The 18,211-nt window shown below is 39.6% G+C and overlaps 2 protein-coding genes across 2 annotated transcripts; both read right to left on the reverse strand.

The window, feature by feature from the left end:
* Positions 1-1,291: 1,291 nt before the first annotated feature.
* Positions 1,292-2,545, reverse strand: LOC134851628 (short-chain specific acyl-CoA dehydrogenase, mitochondrial-like). The gene has a single exon (XM_063867797.1). It carries the CDS (start codon positions 2,535-2,537, stop codon positions 1,347-1,349), a length of 1,191 nt encoding a protein of 396 aa, XP_063723867.1. The 5' UTR covers positions 2,538-2,545; the 3' UTR covers positions 1,292-1,346.
* A 948-nt stretch (positions 2,546-3,493) lies between these two features.
* On the reverse strand, positions 3,494-17,400 carry LOC134852164 (hydatid disease diagnostic antigen P-29-like). Its single transcript, XM_063868474.1, has 7 exons — positions 17,336-17,400; positions 17,109-17,227; positions 16,684-16,779; positions 11,508-11,676; positions 9,445-9,615; positions 4,442-4,663; positions 3,494-3,678 (listed from the first exon to the last, which is right to left on the reverse strand). Exons 1-7 carry the CDS (start codon positions 17,367-17,369, stop codon positions 3,623-3,625), a joined length of 867 nt encoding a protein of 288 aa, XP_063724544.1. The 5' UTR covers positions 17,370-17,400; the 3' UTR covers positions 3,494-3,622.
* Between the last annotated feature and the right edge of the window lie 811 nt (positions 17,401-18,211).

The raw sequence follows: 18,211 nt of genomic DNA on the forward strand, positions 1-18,211 counted from the left end.
TTATTTGAAAAAAAATATATTTACAACCTGCGATGAACTAAAAATATTTCCAACATCTGCCAATGGGGACTTAGAAACTCCATTCAATAAATTGCAAGGGAGCTGAACTTTCAAAATAATGGGCTACGGCAACTCAGCCGACAAAAAAAACAGACGGACGATAATCCGAAAAGGCAACAATATTCTAGCTCGAAAAAAATGGTTCCGGCCGGGTTCAAACTATAGCCTTTGTCGTCTTTAGTTACTTAACTTCTACGCCAGATGGTTAATTGAATTTAGTTTATTGTGGAGTAAATTCAAACATGTGTACCATTTCTACAAGCAAAATCGAGGGAGCAAAATCATTTACGGGTAAAATAAAGTAAAGTAACCGGTTGCAACACCCTTACTTAGCTAAAAGGTAAAAACAGCATTAACAATTTCTGATAAATTTGAACGAACAATTGTATAGGAAAAAGTATTAATCTCGATTACAAATACAAAAGCTCTCACAATTGACAAAAAATCGAAGAAAAGAACCAAAGCGCCTAAATGCGTGTCTTCGAAAAGTCATTGACACTTGAACATATTTGAATTTTTCGCTGTTTGGACAAACTTAGTTTATGTAGAGGCGAACTTGCACTTCGCATACACAAGCAAAATAATGACCATAAACGCTACAGAGAAAAAATGAACGAGTGAAACTTTGAGTCTTCATAATTTCTTAAAATACGCGCGCCAATTATGAGTCTACATAATTGCTAAGTGACGGAAGCCAATTATGAAGCATTAGCAGTCAATTTAAAAAAGAAATTTACCAAGTAACACGCCTCAATTTATAGAGCGCACGCATTTTAACTACTATAGGAAAAAGTTTATTAAAAACATCCGACCACCCTGCACAGGCTCGAATCCTCTTATTTTGTTGCCGGGTCTCCTTCCCTATCTTTACGCTACAGATCCAAGATACCTTGAAGCTAAAGTGGTACTTTTAATATAAGAGTCTGTGTTAATATCCTTAGCATTCGTTATTTTTAATAGCTGGTTATTTATCTAATGCACATACTGCAATAAAAGAACACTTTCAAAATGAACACTACGAAATAGCCATAAATTCTTTCATCGATACTTCTTTGAACTTAAACGATACTAAATTTCTTCACGAAAACGACAACTTTCAACCATGGCACTTCCATGACATAGCCGCAAGGTAACCCTGCTTTAATTGCTTGAAAACATGATTCAACATGAGTCAAAAAATCTTACCAATTTAAAAAACTGACTCAAGAATCCTGACTAACCTAAAAGAAAATAACTCAGAAACATTTGATTACGATTAAATAGTTTTCTGTGATTACTAATTTCGACTAATATTCTTTAATTAGATTGCCAGCAATAACTAGCTTTTGTATCTCACTAGTGCCTTCGTATATTTCAGTGATTCTCGCATCTCTGTAATGTCTCTCGGCCGGCATGTCCGTCACAAATCCCATGCCACCGAGCACCTGGATCGCCTGATGAGCACAAAAAGTAGCCGCTTCTGATGCTGCCAATTTAGCCATTGCAGCCTCTTTAGTGAATTTTTCTCCTGCACTTTGCAATTGAGCCGCATGCCACGTTAACAATCTCGCACTCTGTAACCTAGTTTCCATGTCTGCAAGTTTAATTTGAATTGACTGTAGATTGCTGATTGGGCTGCCGAAGCTCTTTCGCTGCATGGCGTAATCAACTGCACAATCAATTGAAGCCTGAGCAATTCCGAGAGCTTGCGAAGCTATTCCGATTCTGCCTGAGTCCAAAGTTGCCATCGCAATTTTAAAACCCTCGCCTGGTTTTCCCAGTAAATTTTCTTTTGGAATTCTGCAGTTTTCTAGGATGATATTACACGTAGAAGAAGCCCTGATTCCCAGTTTATCTTCTTTTTTACCCAAACTTAGACCTTCATATGGTTTGGGCACCAAAAACGCACTGATGCCTTTATGTTTGGCATGTTTATCTGTTGTGGCGAAAACAATAGTAGCCTCTGCTTCTAAGCCATTTGTGATCCAGGCTTTAGTTCCATTTAGCACATAACAATCTGACTCTTCTTTGGCGGTGCATGACGCAGCGCCCGCGTCACTTCCATTTCCTGGTTCACTCAACGCAAAACATCCAAGTCTAGTTCCGTCGCAAAAAGGTTCAATCCATTCCTTTTTCTGTGCATCATTTCCGAACTTCAAAATAGGCCCTAGATACAAAGAATTGTTGACGCTTACAATTACGCCCGTTGAAGCACATCCTCGGCTAATTTCTTCAACTGCTAATGCGTACGCTAAGTAGTCGAACGCAGCACCTCCTAATGATGATGGCATGTTCAAAGACAATATTCCCATTTTGCCCAGTTGTTCGATTTGATCACGGGGAAACAGGCTGAATTTATCAAATGTTCGTGCATTTGGAATGAGTTGTTCGTTTGTGAAAGCTACCAGCGTTTCTTTCAACATACGATGTGTTTCGGGCAACATGGTTATGTTAGATGCCTTTCTCGATAGAATCCTGGAAAAGGCGCGGTTTCGCATCTCAAAACTAATCTGAAAGGTACATAGTAGACTGACACTTTGTGAGTTGCGATTCCATTCCGACAAAAATACCCTCCAAATTTTCCATCCAGAATATAGTCTGATAATTTGACAATCTAGTCTCTTAAACTCTAGAATCCAAATTTTAAAAAAATATATACATATCACAAAAACCCTGCTTTTATAAAAGAAGTTTGATCAGATGTAGCCATATCTAGTTCCGAAAAATTCCATCCAAAACCTACAGGTTTTTGAGATATTGACAAGGTTGCAGAACTTTGTTTTTCCCCATTATTCATTTCATTATGAATAATGTCTGGTTTTTAGCATTTCAAATCAATAACCATACAAGCTTAATTATAGATACGATTTACCAAAAAATTCTTGTCTGCCTGGTTTGATGTGCATGCACGCGTATATACAGAATCGCACCTACGCTTCGCGAAACATGTGATGCATCAAACAGAAAAAAAAACACTGACTTTGTTGAAAAAATCTAACTTAAAAAAAAATAGATGCCCTTTAAGCTCTTTGAATTTCTAGAACAAATTATGATTGGCGCTTTTTTGATAACAGTAACCCAACTTGAGAAAACTGGATCAAAAGGTAAACTTAGTACTCCGCTGGAAATCTAAAAATTAAATCCCACTTTCGAAACTAAAAATTGTTCACATTTTATCGCACCATTTCCACGTTTGAATTTGGAGAGCGCTATTTACGTAACTTTCAGCAGATGAATTTCAATTGAACACAAAAAGTGCAAATATACCTAAGTGAATACATAAATGCATTAATATGTATGAATACACATCTGTAGTTATTAGAGCATTAAGGCTTTTTCCTGGAAAAAAACCGAAAAAATCACCAAGACCTAAAAAAGAGTCTTCACTACGTTCATTACTCTCAATCAGTCGTGAAGACAACCACTGAGAGACAGCTTAGGCAATCAAAACAAAAGCAGTACAAAATTAACTCAAATAACGAAATTAAAATTCTAACGAACAATTGAGTCTTAAGGCACCATTTGCATTGATCAACTAATGGCACTAAGTTCAATACTGACGCTGATGATGATGACTGTTTCATTAGATACTGAAGGAAGATGTAGATGCTACTGCACTCTCCTCTTCGATCTTGTTCACTATGAAAAAAATTAAGGCGACCAAATGTCCTCATATTGACCATGCATTCAGTTATTCCTTATTCCAGATTTTGTTCCGACCATTTGAAAAATGGGTAGGAACTTTGTATTTGGGTGTGCTTTAGTTTATTTTTCTTTTTTATTTTCGTGGCAAAATCAGCTATTAAATCCCTTTCAGTCGTGATTCGAACGACATTATAACTTTCGAAAAAGTTTTCCCAGTGTCGAGAAAAACCGGTTAGAAATTTTTGATTTTTCGTCTAAATTCGAGCGAATAAAGCGAACGAGCAAGATTGTATAATCTTTTTGTTTTCAACGAAAATCAGGTACCACAAAAAATTATCGTAATGGGTCGAGCGATAACTATGACTGTAAAATAAGACTAAATTATAGTTTCACGTCAGATCCTTTTATCGCACCACGCAAAAAAGTACAATTTGAAAAAAACTTTTTTGTAGTTTTTTAAAGACTATGGTCGGAAAATTCTGGGCTACTTGCACAGTTACTGGCTATCCGCTATCCATGTCTAAGTTAGCTATTGTTTCGAAGAGGCATATATTTATCAAACTTCTTGATCTTCGTAAGCCTGTGAAATGTCTTCTTGCTCGTATACCAAAAGCGCTATTACAAAAAAAATTCAGGCTGTTTGACAAAAAAGTGATACCGTTGCTCAGAACAACACCACTCGAATGAACTATTAGTCTCAATTAAGAGCTAAAAAGAGAATTATTCACATTTTGAGTAATGATTTGGTTGCCCTAACCTCCATTCGTTTTTCCACTTCGGCTTTCGGCGATGTCATCCCGACTGTTGTTGTTTTCCTCCATTTTGGTTAGAGCGGTCTGTGACTCTGTGAAGTACTTCTGCTGCAGCTTCATGAACTCGTGAGTCATGTTGCTAATTTCCGCCTGCATCACCGGCAGTTTGGACTTGGCTTGTCGTTCGAAGTCCTCCATCGCCACAGTCAGAGCATCAGTTGCCTCATCTAAAATTCACATTGGATTTCATTCAAGGCATGACGTGCCTCACCGTGAACATGTTGCACGGAAAATGGGCAAATACATAAATGAGAAATTTTTTCGCAGAACTTTACAGAAAAACTCTTATTTAGATCGATGGAAGTTTCATATAAAATTAATAGCAACTTCCAGCCAAAAGATTGCAAACAAACAGTTGGAAAATTTTCAACTAACTTAGGGAAAAAATATGATTTTTATAACTCTTTCGAAGAAAAACTGCATTTTATTGAAGCTATTTAAGATATTTTATGATGCGTGAGGCGAAAAGTACAGCAGTGTGTGTCACAGGAGTTTGTCTGAGTGGAATGAAGATATGTCACTGGAGAAGAATTACAAGGTCCTGATCGAGACGATGCAGAAGGCAGCTAAGGAGTCAACTCCCTTCACTAAGGTTGGTGGCAACAGGAAACCTTGGTGGTCTAGTCTCTGTGAGAGCGCGAAGAGGTCTATGAAGGATGCTTTCAGTTTCTTGAGGAGGAGCCCTTGCGAAGAAAATGTGGAAATGTACAAGAACGCGAAGAAGATGTTTGCTGATACCATCAGAGAAGAAAAACGACGTAGTTGGCGGGAGTTTGTTGACACGTTGTCTCCAGCGACTCCTAGTACCAAGGTCTGGCGCACGCTTCAAAGTATGGATGGCAGGAAGAAACTGGGATTGCCAGACAATCCAGTGTGTGCAGGGGACAAGACCGCTGTCACTGACAAGTCGAAAGCGGAACTTGCAGTGAAAACGTATGCCGCAGCCAGCAAGGTCCAGATCACTAGAGAGGACTCCAAGGAAGCTTACCTAGCGACTAGAGAAAGTCTGAAAGAAACTTCGGAAGGTGAGCTGGGTGACAGTTTCACCGAAGACGAGTTAGCAAGAGCTTTACAGAAGATGAAGAATGGAGCTGCCGGCCCAGATGGAGTTGTTCCCCAGATGATCAAGCACTTGCCAGAGAATTGCATCTCGTTTCTGCTTCGTGTCTTCAATGAGAGCTTACGTCTAGGAAAAGTTCTAGATTGCTGGAAACGTGCAGTCATTGTGCCAATTTTGAAGAATGGTAAACCGCCTTCTCAGATAAAGAGTTATAGGCCCGTTTCTCTGTTGCCGTGTATTGCCAAAGTTCTGGAGTCTATGATGGAATCCCGCGTTCGTCATTGGGCCGAGAGTACTCACATGATTCCAGATTGTCAGTCAGGATTTCGTGCCAAACGATCCACAACAGATGTTCTTGCCAATCTCAGCCAAAAGGCATTCGACAACCTACAGATGAAGAAGCGAACAGTGATCACGGCAGTTGACTTCAAAGGAGCGTTTGATAGGGTGTGGCGTGGTGGTCTTCTTAGAGACTTAGCGAAAGCTGGCCTTCATCCTACTTGCCTGCGGTAGATCAAGTCGTTTCTTAGCGACAGAAGAGCGTGTGTCAGATGGAACAGTTGTCTTTCCAAGTATAAGGTGTTTCAGCAGGGAGTTCCCCAAGGCTCACCTCTGTCCCCTTTGCTTTTTTGTCTTGCCACGGCAAGTTTGCCTACAAGGATTTCTCAGAATGCTCCAGACACGAAAAGTGCCCAATTTGCGGATGATTACTCGCTTTATAATGAGGATGTTTCTCCTGATTCAGCAGCAGCTAGAATGCAACCAGCTCTGGAAAGCGTCAGTTCTTGGGCGAGTGATCATTATATGCTCATTGAACCGTCGAAGACTGAGGGGTTAGTGATCAGCCTGGACCCGAGAGAGACGGCAGGCAAAGCACAGCCAGCTCTTCTTCTGGAGAACACACAAGTTCCTTTCAACAAGCATATCAAGATTCTGGGTGTCAACATTGATACACAGTTGACGTTTTCCGAACACACAAACATCATGGTGAAGAAGATGAGGAAAAGGACACAACTGCTTTCTAGTTTGTCAGGAAAGAACTGGGGTCTGACATCCACTGACCTTAGAAGATTGTATAATGCCTATGTAAAGCCAGGAGCACTTTACGCCAGTGAAGTTTGGGGTTCTTTTCTCTCGGACTCGAATTGGAATAAACTGGAGGCATGCAACAACAGAGCAGCAAGAATTATTTGTGGCACGCCAGCAAGTTCCAATGCCGTCGCTACTCGCGCTGAGGCAAGGCTTTCTTCGTTGAAGCAATACAGCGACGAAAAGGCAGCCATTTTGTACAGTAAGTTCCTCCGGTTCCCGATAGATCATCATCTGCATCTTTTGACAGATGACGGCCCGCCTCAGAGACTGAAAGCAAGAGGGGATAGCAAATTTCGTCCGGACTGGAGAGTTACCGCTAGAAAGATGATCCAAGATAAACCAGAAAATCTCAGTACGAAAGAGTTTATTCTGACGAATAGAGAAGAAGTGACACTAGAAGATTACCGGCAAAAAGTGGATGAAGATCACTTACACAGACGAATTTGCAATGGCATGGCTTTGGAGCATTCAACTAACCGTTCAAGAGAAGAGGAAGTTTTGTTGCATAGGCTCCGGGTGAATCGATGTAGTAACCTAGCTAAAACTGAGCATCTCTTTGGTCGTATTGAATCTCCGCAGTGCCGTCAGTGTGACAGTGAAGAAGATGAAGACACAGAGCATTTCATCCTGAAATGCGATAAATGGAATGAAGAAAGAATGTCAACTTTGGGCTCAAACCCCATTATCTCAGTTTTGCAAACAAATCCGGATAAAGTTTTAATGTTTATTGGCCGAACAGGACGTTTACGTCCCTCATATCATTTATGACGAGCTCCATCAACAACAACAACAACATGCGTGAGGCGAATATTCGTAACAGGCGTGAATTCGTAACAAGTTAAAATTTGTAACAAGCAACAAATCGTGAGAGTGGATTATGTGGGGAACACTGATTCAAGCGCAGTATTCCTCTCTTGCCATACGTAAGCGCAGCAGTGCAATCGTATGCTACTTGCCAAGACCTTGTTACAAATTGTCGCTTGTTACGAATTGTCGCCCTACCTTTACGATGAACACTTTTTTTAAAATAGAGGCGAAGCTTAGCTCCGCATTACTTGCGATACAACAACTATAGGATGAAAAAAACCGTGCTGCTCAATACTTAGCAAACAGAATTTCGAACGAAATTACAATTGAAGGAACTGGAATTTTCTATTAAGTTTTTTATTTCATGTTAAAATTAATCAAAAAATTTTCAAAGTGCGATTGACTGGGCATTCAAATATTGGTGCCAGAGTGTTATCGATCTCAAAAGTACTACCGGAAATTTTAAGCGAAACCGGTAAATAGGCCGACAGAAACTCAGCCAAACAATTTGGTCAAAAATTCATTTTGTACACAACTGCTTGTAAAGCCCCCATGGGATCCACGATAGCTATAAAAGCATTGTATGCAAAGTGGACAACAGAACTTGGAAACTAAACCCACAGAGCTCCAGGAAACTAAGTCCACAACCACGAAGCCGAAAAATCATCAGCAGAAAATTAACACCGAAATTCCGTAATTATACTTACAATTTGCGCTGTATATATAGCACGTAACAGTAGTAACTAGCACCCTGCAACATAGCAGCAGGTGAATTAGCAGTAGTCAGCAGCATAGCAGTAAAGGGTTCAACTGATTTGTTGAACTAGTTGTTACCACGAAAAAAGTCTATTTTCCGATTTGATAACGAGTGCTAATCGCAAGCGTAACACAGGCAAAACTGAGCTTCGCACCACTTGCGATACAAAACAAGAAAGCCGCTAAGTCAAAAAAAATCGAAAGTTCGAAAAAATTAAATCCATCGATAAGGCTAGTTTTGAAACAAAAATGAACCAAGACAGTAGAATGTGACACTAAGAAAAGTTATCGAGCCGTAACAAAGCAGGAAATACCGTAGATATCCTTTAGGCCGAAATTTCTTTTAAAATCAAGTCCCCACACCCTCAAATCAACATACAAATTCACGCGTCAAATGAAACAATGTGCCGATATAATAATGGCCGAAACCTATTAAGCCGCAAAAAAAGAAAACAAAGCCGAAAAAAAAACAAAAAAAATCAGGACTGAAAAAAAGTTATTAAGTCCCCCTCACCCTCAAAACACAAACTTTGTTCGCCAACCGAAAGGCGCAATAGGGGCCAATGAACCAATATAACATAGCCCCAAACTTATCAAGCCGAAAAAAATTGTTGTCATGAAAAACTTGAACTATAATTTCTATTAAGATTTTTAGCATTTTGTGAGATCCAGAGGTGAGCATAAAATTATGTTTCCCTTGCCTAATAAGCCGAAAAAAGGACACAGTAAAAAATAATAAAATTTTAACAGACCGAGTTGGAAAAATCACAACCAACATGTAAAGCACATTTTGAAAAGGACGGGTATTTTAAATAACATACTCAACTATGCTTATTATTTGCAACCGAGAGTAGGAGAGGAGTAGGATTTGTAAGGAGGACGAAGAGGTGAAGGAGTCCAGAAGTGAGACCTGAGGACAAAGTTGTTTACGAAAAAAAGTCTAGTACCCGATTGCTTAACTGGACCAATTGGTAATTTTTTACGCTGGTAGATCTTCAAACTAAAATTTAGTCGAGCCTAAAAGTTGTTCTTTTTCGCTGGTAAATCTTGAAATTAAAATCCACTTTAGAACCTTAAAGTCGCTTTTTTCGCGTCATTTCCGCTTTCTTCGTTGAAGAGATTTGTTTACCTCGAACTTGAGTAGAACTTATTTGAAAAGAATTGAAAAAGAAATTACATCTCGAAAAGGGAAAAATCGTAATCTATTCAAATGTTCTTTAATATGTCTGATACCGAGAGAGTTGTTTGCGCTCTCAATGGCAACAGCAGTGGATGATGCCCTGAGTCTTCCCTTGTAATAGTCCACATCCAGCCTCCTGTTTTCCAACTCCTTCTTCACGCCCTTCAACTGCGCCAGCTGCAGAGCCACTGTCTGCAGACCCACTATGATCTCATACTTGATCGCTACAACATCAAAACACAACATCACTCATTCAGCTAGACGCATCTGATAGTAAAGATTTCAAATAAAAACCTTTGTTTCATACAATCTTTGCTGACAGAAGTAGTTTATTGGTTCCAAAAGCTAGACTAGTTGTTTATAAGGTAAGAAACAAGCAGATTTTAAGGGTACGCAGAGTGCTAGAAACATTCATTAGTAATAGTGATGTGTCAGTGACCCGCATTCTCAATTTGCCGAAAACAGATAGAAATTCACAAACCTAAGTGGGCTTGATCACTATCAACGCGGCGAGCAGCGTTCATTCCGAGTCATTTCTGCTTCGAACTTTGTTAGCTAACTGTTTTTGAAAAAATAAGGTGTTTAGCTTTTACAGATAAAAATATTTCATATTTTAACGCATTTGTCTTTTCAGTTCTCCCTTAAAGAGACATTTTTTTTCAGTGAAAAAACGTTTCTGTGGAAAAACACTTGGACGAAATTTAGTATCCAGTAGAAAAGTATCTACCCCTGAATAAAGATCGCTATCTTAGCGACGATCGGCTGAAGCGAACCTGATAAAAAAAAGTCATGTAAATATCTGTAATCGCCTCGTAGCATATTACCACCAGGTATCGAAAACACGTATCAGACACAGAGGCGAAGCTGCGCTTCGCGAACACTTGCGAGAACACGACTGAAAAGCAGATCTATCAAGTTAAATAAGAGAACGTAGAAATAAGCCTCGAATTAGCAAAAACTTGGCTACGTGTAGGATTCGAATATGCGACCAACTGTAATCAAGAGATTTTGAGCCTCTCAAGCGCCAAGCCTCTCATTTGAGCCTCTCATTTATCCCCTCAGCCACTCAAGCTTAACAACCGACAAACACTAGTCACAAGTAAAGCAGCTACATATGCTAACAAATTGCCAATGCGATTCAGCACCAAATACAATTACACTAAATTTTGCAATTAATAATTTAGAATATTACAAACTGAAGGCATCAACACTAACTTTGCATGTAGCAAACCGCAAAGCATAAAGCCAAATTCTGTATAAACTATGCATTTCAAAAAATTGCGAGATACAGTTAAAAAAATTTTGAAATGGAGGTTTTTTATTGTGATGTTGTTTGAAACAAATAGCTTTTTTCGGTTCATTTGATGAATTAAAAATGTATCAATTGTTTTAATTTATTACTATTCGAATGTCAAAGCACAAGCTATCAAAAAGCTGCAGAGGTGCACAACCATTCAGGGGCGGATTTAGGAGGGGGGAAGCGAACGCCCCCCCCCCCCCCCTCAGGGATTCGACCCCCTGCCGACCCAAAGGGTCCCCCCTTTGATACTTTTTCAGAAATCCATTTTTGGCCGACCGACCCTAAAATTTTTCTAAAGGCGCCTTTGGCGCCAATATATACTAACTTTGAGGGGGAGCGCGCGCCAAAAAAACGCGATTTTTTTGTCAACATTTTTCAAAAAGTTCCCAAAAACGGCTTTTTTGACTGTTTCCCCCCCCCCCTCGAGAAAATCTTAGATCCGCCCCTGCCACCATTATTGGTGTGCCGAACCATAAAAGTGCCGCACCAACATTTGCGAATAAGGTTGGAAAAAAGAAGGTTCGTACTAATAAACTAGCTTCGCAAGTGTACTGATGGACTACGTAGACCCGCCAGCTACTTTCGATCTGCATTGATCAGATAAGACAAATAACACTCTCGAATGAATTTTAATTTTGGTAAACCAGCTTAAGGCCTTTTGCAGAAATCTTGAAAATTTTGAACAAAAAAATTCTTCGAGCTCAAAAGAAAAATGACTACCAAAATTTACCCATATAGATGATTCTCTCTTGTCCTGAAAAAAAAAACGTTTCCAATTTCTTTTATGACATCAATTGGGAAGATATTCTTCCTTACCATGCGAGAATCGCTCGCGTGCATGACCCAGAGCACGTTCGAGGCTGGCGAAATTCTGCATTTCAGCCACACTGTTGGTTCCACTGGGTGCCACCAGACTCACTCCCTGGTCCAACAACAACCCCAAATTGGTCTCTTCGGACTTCGGAACATTCTTATCGTCTGTGTCCTGCGTCACATAAATGAGACTTTTTGAGAATGAAGAAAGCCAAAAAAAAATTGCCAAACTTTATTTGAGTTTGAAGACCACATAATTTCGAAGAAGCAAATTTGATAGGCAAATTGAAAGCCATGACTCAATGAAAAAATTAACAATAGATATAAAAGAATTTCACATGCTTAGAACATGCAGCAAAGGCTAGAATAATTTACCATCATGCCAACCTATCCATGATTTTTAAAAAAAATAACGATAACTGGATACAGTGAGAGCTGCTCAGGTTACAATTTTTTCAAAAAAATCGTAGAAACTTAAATACAGTCACGATGTAGAAAAGAAGCAACTAATTGGCTTTGGCTTAACCCCTTAGCAGAATTAACTTCTACCAAAAACATAGCCAACAGACAGTTGCCAAAAATTCAATTAACGCAAGTAACACTTGAAGAAATACTAACTTTCGAATTTCAAAGAAAAAAATAAATCGACTTAAAGCTCTTAGAATCCTAGAACAATTTAAAATTAACCCCATTCGAAAACACTGAATCAAAAGGCAATTTTTTTTCATTTCGCTGGGATATCTTAAATTCTATTTTCGAAACTAGAGGTCGATCAAGTTTTTCGTGACCTTTACACTTTTGCTGTTCGATAGAGAAGTTTGCCTTCCTTTTAACAAAGAGAATGATAAAAATCACGACCAACATAAGATTTTGAACTACGTTCAGCGACTCTTATGATTCCGCATTCAGAGATGGCATTTACTATAGATACAGTGGTCAAAACATTATTTAACCATGCAGTGCAACATTTAATATTGCGCATGCTCTATATTATGCTAAGGGCGGAAGCATCCACAAACGGCATAACGAACTTAGAGATACTTTTGTCAATGTGATGAACGCGGTTTGGTATGACGTCGAAGTGAGCCGAACATTGGGAGGTTGGAAGGTGAGAGCTATAACAAATACTCAAGTCATAAAAACGAACCGACTCTGGGGTTCAAAGTTCATCTGACCTTTTTTCGACGCCGAGGTTTTCTACTGAAATGCCAAAACATCGAGTAGACTATTCAAAGACGCCTATAAGTAACACGAAACTATTCCAAAAAAGTCAAAATATCAACGAAGGACATGGGATGTTGAACAAGACCGCTTCTGTCATCTGATTTTTTGCCCGCGTACATGAAACAGTATCCATATTTAAGCTGACAAAGCAACGGCTGCCAAAAATAAAGCGCAAAAAAACAAGAAAGCTAGCCTTAAATTATGAAGCCATAAATTAAGAATTAAGCCACATAGGAATTAAGATGAACTTCGAGCTCATCGGGAGCGCAATTCTATGCATAAGATAATTTATGCAAGTCATATAATTTACAGCTATATAAGCGCAGGTAGAAACGGACGTTAGAAAAAACTCCCATATTAAAACAATGTGTTTTCTGCTGATATAAGACTTCATTTAATGTCGGGGTATTTGTATAATGCTGATAGGGCCCTAACCAGTTTGTACAGGCTTTAGGAAGAACAGAAGCTGTGAAGACCAACTTCTCAGAATGACCCAAGACATTAGTGACGGCTTTCAAGACCGCAAGCCAAAGAGGACGGTCATGGCGCTCCTCGAACTGTCTAGAGCGTACGACCGCGTGTGGAAGGAAGACCTGCTCCTGTCCCTGGTAGACGGCGGAGTTCCGTTGAAGATTGTGCGCTGGATCCACGCTTTTCTGAGGAACAGGCAGTTCAAGGTTCTTCTCAACGGGAGCCTCAGCAGAACGAGATGGCTCATCCACGGCGTGCCTCAAGGAGCCGTTTCCTCCCCCACCTTTTCCTGTTCTATATCAACACCATTGCCGACAACCTCCCCGACGAAGTCAGAAACTCCATTTTTGCAGACGACCTCACCATCTGGGCTAGCAACAATCAGAAGTAAGAAGCGAGCGACAGCATCCAAAGAGCGGTCAGAACTATTGAAGAGTGGTACAGAGATAAGAAAATGATCCTGAGCGACAAGAGCGTTGTGACGTTCTTCTCGAGTGGCTTTGGCGACGCGAAGTGGACACCAAGAGTCACCATGAACGGCCTCCCTCTCAAGTTTGACCCAGCCCCGAAACTCTCGGGATCTATATGAGCAGAACCCTTGCATTCCAGTCTCGCGTCGATAAAGTGGTAGCGAAGATCCAGACGAGAAACAGCATCCTCGCCTGCCTCAGCAGGTCACAGTGGGGCTGGAAGAAGAAATCACTTCGCAAGCTCTTTCTGGCGACGCAGCGTAGCGTGCTAGACTAAGCGGCTCCTGCCTGGCAGCCGTGGCTGGCCAACACCCAGCTCGAGAGACTTGATCGAGCCCAGAACCAAGCCCTACGCTGCAATACTTGACAGACAGCCTCCTGCCCCTTGGAAGCCTTCCGCCTCGAATCCGGTGTCCAGAGCTACACGACCACTTCGAAACGACTGGTCGCGCCTTTGACAGGCTTCCCCACAGCACCCCCGGCACGTCGCTCTCGAAGGCAACACCTCCCACAGACTGCGCAGAGACAGCTGGAGGGAGAAAAGCAAAAGACTTGAAGAGCAACTCCCCACCGACCTACAGAAGAGGCTTCCTCTTCAACAGATCAATGAACCACCTTGCAACTGCTACGACAGACGGAGTGTCTCCACCACCCTCGCAGGAAAGAATAGAAGTGACGACGCGAAAGACGAAGCGATCAGCATCGTCAGCAACAAAGTTTTGCATAGCGCCAGCATCGAAGGTAGGGCTATCACCTGGTCCTTTGAAGAAGAAAGAGAAGCTTTTGGAGCAGCGCTGAACTGGATAGAAGACTCCAACTGCGAACCCGACATCGTCATCATGATCTGCACAGACTGCCAGTCCCTAGCCACTGCTCTCGAAGGCGACGGACCTGAGACTTCCGATCTCAGCCTCACTTTGGACTCCCTCAGGCGCCCGATCAAGATCCAATGGATTCCAGGCCACATGGGTATCCCAGGTAATGAGCTGGCCGACAGAGCAGCCAACGAAGCATGTAATCTCACAGACGAATCCAAACCAATCACTCTGAAAAGTGCGACTTGTACAATTAAACGATCCTTCAAAAGACCCTCCCCCCAACATGCCCGGACGGCTGCAACCTATGCAAACCTGTCTAGAACACGAGACGAAAAAACTATTCTTAGCCGCAAAGACGCTACGATGATTGCGCGCTTGAGATCTGGCCACAGCTTGAAGTTAGCAGCCTATCGGCACCTCATGAAACCAGCCGAAGACCCCACCTGCCCGAAATGTCACGAAGCGCCGGAAACGCTAGAACACTGGTTACTGGAATGTCCCGGAACATTAGCAGCAAGACAAGAAATTTTTGGCACAACTGATGTGGGACTAGCCATCCTATCTCAATATCCACACGGAACTACGATGCTGGCGAAGAGATGCCTTTATGAGCTCCCATCGGCATAACCACAATCAACAACAACAACACGGACGACCGTTCCTAAACGATTTTTTTTTAAATTAACAATCTTATGCAGCAAAATTGCCACCAAATAAGCGCTTATATTTCTAAATTAGGTTAGAAAAAAATTGACGTTTTAAAGAGTACATCAAAAAAATTCTGTAAAAATAATTTGATATTATTCAATTGATAAGATTATAACGTCTACTAATCCATAATAAAGAACTAGCGCTTAACACACCTTCGGTGCTTCGAAATTTTTTGAGAACTCATGAAAAACCGCATAAATTGGAAACAACATCTGCAAACTTTTAGTGTACTCTGACTGCACCCAATTACAGGGTTGGTAATTTCGAACTTTTAAATTTTTTTTTAAATTCCCATTTTAAAAGCGTCATTTCGAAAACTTAAAGGGCCTCTGCAGAAATTTGGAAGCCAGATTTGGAATCACTGAGAGTCCCTGAGAGCACCCTACTATAGGGTTTGGAATCCAAAATTTTGTCAGTTTTTTTAAACCAAAGTTTCCCGAAAAAAAAAGAAAAAAAAACGTCTTTTCTCGAAAACTAAAAGGATTTGAGCATTCATATTAAAAGGCAAGATTTGAAACGCCTGGGTGTACGCTGACAATAAGGCTGTATCTTCATCAAGATAGTAGTTTCAAGTTTTTTGAATTTCTGTGAGAAATTTTGAGAGAATCAAAAAACGTCACAGCTCGGAAAGTAAATCATTTGAGCAGTCGCGTTTAGCAGTCCCATGTTGCAAAATTTGCAACTCTTTAGAGTACATTGACAACACCGAACTATAGAGTTGGGAAATTCAAATTTTGAAAACTAATTAATTTAAACTTTCTGAAAATTTTAAAAAAATCACAAAAAACGTCACATCTCGAAAACTACAAAGAATTGAGCAGTGATACTTGGAGGCAAGATTCGCAATCCTTGAGAGTACTTTGTCAGGACCTAACTACAGGGTTCGGAATTTCTTTTTTTTTAAGAATAATAATAATTTAAGGTTTCTGAAAATTTTTGAAAAATTCACAAAAAACGTCATATCTTGAAAACTACAAGGATTTGAACAGTCATATTTGGAGGCAAGATTTGTAACTCCTTAGAGTACTCCGATAGCACCCAACTACAGGGTTGGGAAGTTCAAGTTTGGTAAATCATTTTGTTTTTTGAAATTTCTGAAAATGTTTGAAAGAATCTTAAAAATCGTCTTATCTCGTTAACTAAAATGATTCGGGCATTCAAAATTGGAGGCCAAATTCGCAGCCCTTAATTCCATATTGGGCTGCTTAATGTAAACTCGGTAAAATAACCACTAAAATCAAATTGGAAAATCAAAAAAAAAATTTAACCATTGCAATATACGATATAGCTTAAACATGCAAAAGTAATACGTTGAAAAAACTTAAACATGGCGAGATAGTGAAGCCCGCATTTAAATATATAATAGATAGATTAGAAAATCAGTTTTGAAATATTATTTCAAAAAAATAAAAATGAAGAGGAAAAATTTCAACGAAGTATCTTGCCTGATTCACTCTAATTACCAAAACATGTATTGCTACTAACTTTAGCAACGAACTTCTTGAAGGTTGATGACATCCTGTAGGCGGGATTTGGCTCAACTATTGCCTGCATTTGCTCTATTATTTTGTTACACCACTCCTGCATACTAGTCATGCTCGTAGACGACCAAACACTTACTACCGCTATCTAATAGGAGCAAAAGGAGCATGCAAAAATTCAAGCCTTTCTAGCAAAAAATTCGTTCTTTCTAGCAAAAAAAAAACAGTGATCAAGGGCATTTATTATAGGTCAAAAATTTGTAGCAAAAACAAGAAATAAAGCTACTTGAACTTGTTATATGTTCTTTTTTAATAGTTCTTTTGATATATTTTCTTTTTAATATGTTCTTTTTCAAAACTACTATTTGAAATAAATCTAAAATAACTTCAATTAGTGAGTTTTATTGAGCATGGCTAAAGGTTCTGAACATGCAGTGAGTCCAATTCATGAAACACACGTAAAATCGACTGACTGAACTCAGTCTTTTCTTGAGAGGAGGAGAAATGCTCTGATATTTTCTGATAAGATCTTGTTAGAGCACTCGGAACTGAAAAAGTAATACCAGGTAAAAGCCTTCAAATGATACTGCTTTAAATGGTAAAGAGTTTAACAAATTACGAACGTAAAATATATTTTTAATATTTTTCAATCTTACTTTTATTCGGAAGCGTCATATCGCTTGTTGTCATTCTATATCTTAAAAAAATGAACCATTAATTAACATTTTGAAAGTAGAATGCGATGATATAAGACGGTGATAACGTAAAATGCTGTGATATATCAGATGGCCAAAAGGGTGACTGTATTTTAAAACCACAGTACTGTAAAATCACAATTAATAATACATAATGCACGAATCTTGTTCAACCAGCGACATCACGAATTACAGACCAATTAGTATTTTGACTAAACTGTCACTTCTATTAGCCTAACTAGCATGTAACGCACCTACGGTGCTTCGAATTTTTGAAAACTGCTCACATTGGACCACAACCACATTGGAAACCACATCTCGAAAAAATCAAGTCTCCAAAAGAAGAAATATATGAGTACCCATATTTGCAGACAAGATTTACAACTCCTGGGAGTACCCTGGCAGCACCCAATTACAGGGTTGGGATATTTAAATTTTGAGAATTTTTCGAAACCTAAGTTATCCGAAAAATCATTTAAAAAATCCTCATATCTCGAAAACTACCAGAATTTGAGCAGCCATGTTTGGAGGCAAGATTCGCAACCCCTATGAGTACTCTGACTGCCCCCACTAAAGGGTTGGAAATTTCAATTTTTGAAGAAAAAAAACTGTTTGTTTTTCTGAAAACTTTTTGAAAAAATCACAAAAAAGTCATATCTCAAAAACTACCAAGAATTGAGTAGTCATATTTGGAGGCAAGATTCGCAAATCATGAGAATACTCTGACAGCCGCCAACTACAGGGTTGGCATTTCAAATTTTGAGAAAAAAAATTGTTTGGGTTTACTGAAAATTTTTCGAAAAAATCACAAAAAAAAACGTCGTATCTTGCGAGTTG

Source organism: Symsagittifera roscoffensis, chromosome 7 (assembly GCF_963678635.1).
Source record: "Symsagittifera roscoffensis chromosome 7, txSymRosc1.1, whole genome shotgun sequence".
Taxonomy (NCBI): domain Eukaryota; kingdom Metazoa; phylum Xenacoelomorpha; order Acoela; family Convolutidae; genus Symsagittifera; species Symsagittifera roscoffensis.

Bases quoted from the DNA above. Each gene is read 5' to 3' on its own strand.
- LOC134851628 (XM_063867797.1), bottom strand. From the start codon at position 2,537: ATGCGAAACCGCGCCTTTTCCAGGATTCTATCGAGAAAGGCATCTAAC.
- LOC134852164 (XM_063868474.1), bottom strand. From the start codon at position 17,369: ATGACAACAAGCGATATGACGCTTCCGAATAAAA. The intron at 16,780-17,108 runs GTTCAGAACCTT...ACTAGTATGCAG, and splicing joins ATGAATTGGACTCACTGCAT to GAGTGGTGTAACAAAATAAT. The intron at 4,664-9,444 runs GTATCAGACATA...TGTGAATTTTAG, and splicing joins GAGCGCAAACAACTCTCTCG to ATGAGGCAACTGATGCTCTG.